This window comes from Eurypyga helias, unplaced genomic scaffold (genome assembly GCF_000690775.1).
Source record: "Eurypyga helias isolate BGI_N326 unplaced genomic scaffold, ASM69077v1 scaffold35925, whole genome shotgun sequence".
NCBI lineage: Eukaryota > Metazoa > Chordata > Aves > Eurypygiformes > Eurypygidae > Eurypyga > Eurypyga helias.
Window position 1 is genome coordinate 11526 of NW_010250226.1, and position 3019 is coordinate 14544.

Here is a 3019-nt window from a genome sequence, read left to right on the forward strand (position 1 = left end):
TAAATATTAGAGGGGAGTGGCGAGGGGCTGCGCAGCCACGTGGAATGTGCCCTTGGTCCCCAAACAGCTGAACCTTCCCCGTGGTTCCCTGCAGCCAGGGCTTTCCCAGGGACCGTGAGCTCCATGGGACTGGCACGCAGAACAAACGTGTGCTTCCTGGTGGGAAATGTTGAGATGTTGTGGATGCCCCATCCCTGGATGTCTTCAAGGCCAGGCTGGATGTGGCTTTGAGCAACCTGGTCTAATGGAAGGTGTCCCTGCCCATGGCAGGGGGGTTGGAACTGGATGATCTTTAAGGTCCCTTCCAACCCAAACCATTCTGTGATTCTATGATTCTATGAAATCCTGCTGGTGAGAGATTGTTGGCTGCCGTATCTATTAGGTTTTTGCTTCTATAATGGAGTGTATTGCTCCCATTTCCATTTTCCCTGGAAATCGCCGCTGTCCGGGAGCGCGGGGGCTGGCAGCTGGCCCTGAGCAAGCCCGAAGCATCTTCCCTGGATGAGCTTCTCCCTCCCCAACAGGTGGTTGCGAAGAGGGGCAAGGACTACATCCTGAAACATGTCCCGAACATGCACAAGGACCAGTTTGCCCTGACGGCCTCTGAAGCCCATCTCAAGTACATCAAGGAGGCCGTGCGGCTGGACGACGTGGCCGTGCACTACTACAGGTTGTACAAGGTGAGCCCAGGCTTGGCTTTGGGTTGAAAGCAGCAACTGCCGAGTGATTTCTAAGGTATATTTTGGGATGAACTGCATTTGGTTTGGCACTCGCTGGCTGGAGCAGAGCGGTCTCAAGGGCAGCGTTTGCTCCCTGAGGCAGGGAGGTGCAGCGTTTTCTGATCCTGACATTTTCCACAAGTTACGGAGAGGCAAGAGGTTTCCTGGGGTGCTAGGAGGCAGCCGTGAGGTTTCTGGGATCCTATTTTTCGGTATCTTCTCCCTAAGAAATATATTTTGGGTTTTTCTCCTGGGAACAAGGCACTTTCTTAGCTGGGGCTTCGCAAACCGTTTTGTAGCATCCTTAAGTTGAAGAGGAGAAGCACCGGGTGCTGCTGCCTGAGCAGGCTGGGCTCGAGCTAAAAAGCACCACAGCTCCATTTCTGAAAGTCCTTTTTTTACTGAGCTTAAACTGCTTTTTCCAGAACCTTAAGCTGGGGCGTTTGTGGGCAGCGAGGTGGATAGGTGCCTGGGGGTAAGGCTGGTGGAGGATGCTCGAGGATGCGTGGGGGGAGACGGGGCGAGTAGAGGAGAACACGTGGGCTGGGGAGGCAGATTTCTCCACTTCACGCTGCAAATTGTGTATTTAAAAGCATCGTTTTTTGAATCCCTTAGGACAAAAGGGAGTTGGAGGCTTCCCTGACGCTGGGGCTGACCATGCGCGGCATCCAGATCTTCCAGGTAGGCAGCCGAGCGAGGGCAACGGCTCTGCTCCCTCCCGCAGCCAGGCAGACGCAGGCAGCCCCCGCCAGCGTCCTTAGTCGGGCCCCTCCCTCTTTTTGCAGAATTTGGATGAAGAAAAGCAGCTTCTCTACGATTTCCCCTGGACAAACGTGGGGAAACTGGTGTTTGTGGTGAGTGCCACCATCCCTGGGCTGAGCATCCCTGCCCGTATCGCTCCTGGGCTCTGGTTTGGAGTGTTGCACAGTCCCCAAGGAGGGTGGTTGCAGTAGGTGGGCTGCAACAAGACTGGGGAAGACTTAGAGTATTTTCCTCGCTGTGGCTGATGTCCCTCCTCTCCCCTGTAGGGTAAGAAGTTTGAGATCCTGCTGGACGGGCTGCCCTCGGCCAGGAAGCTCATCTACTACACGGGCTGCCCGCTGCGCTCCCGCCACCTCCTGCAGCTGCTCAGCAGCAGCCACCGCCTCTACATGAACCTGCAGCCCGTCCTGCGCCTGGTCCGAGAGCTGGAGGAGAACGAGGGTAGGTGCTTCTACCCCCGGGGTGCGAATCCCACTGGGACCGGGCTCCCACCCGGCTTCTCTCCCTGGTCCCTGCACCAGCCCTGTGGCTGGGAGCGGTGGTTGTGCCTGTGTCCCCCTCCTTGGTCCACCCTGGCCCTGCCCGACAGGCAGACCCCGTCCTGGGTGGGCTGGGTGCCCACATACGGCCCCCCCCAGGCTGCTCAGGGATGGGCACGGGCCTTGCTGTGATCCCTGATGGTCCAGTTCTTCCCAGTGCCTCAACACAGCGCTTCCCAGTGCCCCACATCCCGTCTCCAAGCGCAGAAAGCAATAAGCAAGCATAAGATCTTCTTCCTCTTCCTCCTCATCTTCCTCTTTCCCCTCCTCTTCTTCCTTCTTGTTGTCTTCCTCCTCCTCTTCTTCCTCCTTTTCCTCCTCTTCCTTCTTCTCTTCCGCTTCTTCCTCCTCATCCTCCTCATCTTTTCCTCCTGTTCATCATCCTCATCATCATCTTCTTCCTCCTTCACTTTTTTCTCCTCCTAATCTTCTTCCTCCTCCTCTTCTTTCTTCTCTTTTTTCCTCCTCATCTTCCTCCTCTCCCTCTTTTCTTCCTACTCTTCATCTTCCTTTTCTTATTCCTCCTCCTATTTTTTCTTCTCATCCTCCTTATCTTCTTCCTTCTCCTCTTCTTCCTTTTCCTCATTTTCCTCATCTTTTCCTCCTGCTCATCCTCCTCCTCCTCCTCATCCTCCTCCTCCTCATCTTCCTCCTCTTTTTTTCCTCCTCCTAATTTTTTTCTTCCTCCTCCTCTTGTGCCCCTCATCTTCCTCTTCCTCCTCTTTTGCCCCTCATCTCCCTCTTCCTCCTCTCCTTCTTCCTCCTTTTTCCTCCTCCTCCTCCTCCTCCTTTGGAAGCACAGCACAGAGCCCAGCAGCTCTGAGGCTCCCCACCTCACCCTCCCCACATGCCACTGAGATGCCCAGTGTGCCGGTGCCTCGGGGTGCCGGGATGAGGGAGGGGGACCGTGGGCACCCCGAGGAGTTGGGGTACGATCTGCCACGTGTCCCTCACCTCGCAGAGAAGAAGCAGTACCGCGAGTCCTACATCAGTGACACC

The 3019-nt window shown here is 55.7% G+C and overlaps 1 protein-coding gene across 1 annotated transcript in view; it reads left to right on the forward strand.

Annotated features, from left to right (window-relative positions):
- FRMD6 (FERM domain containing 6) overlaps window positions 1-3019 on the forward strand; it is an 8979-nt gene that overhangs the window by 4025 nt on the left and 1935 nt on the right. Inside the window, exons 6-10 of the mRNA XM_010151614.1 lie at window positions 525-680; window positions 1335-1400; window positions 1505-1573; window positions 1748-1922; window positions 2982-3011. Coding sequence (XP_010149916.1) covers window positions 525-680; window positions 1335-1400; window positions 1505-1573; window positions 1748-1922; window positions 2982-3011 — 496 coding nt within the window. The remainder of the gene's footprint in view (window positions 1-524; window positions 681-1334; window positions 1401-1504; window positions 1574-1747; window positions 1923-2981; window positions 3012-3019) is intronic.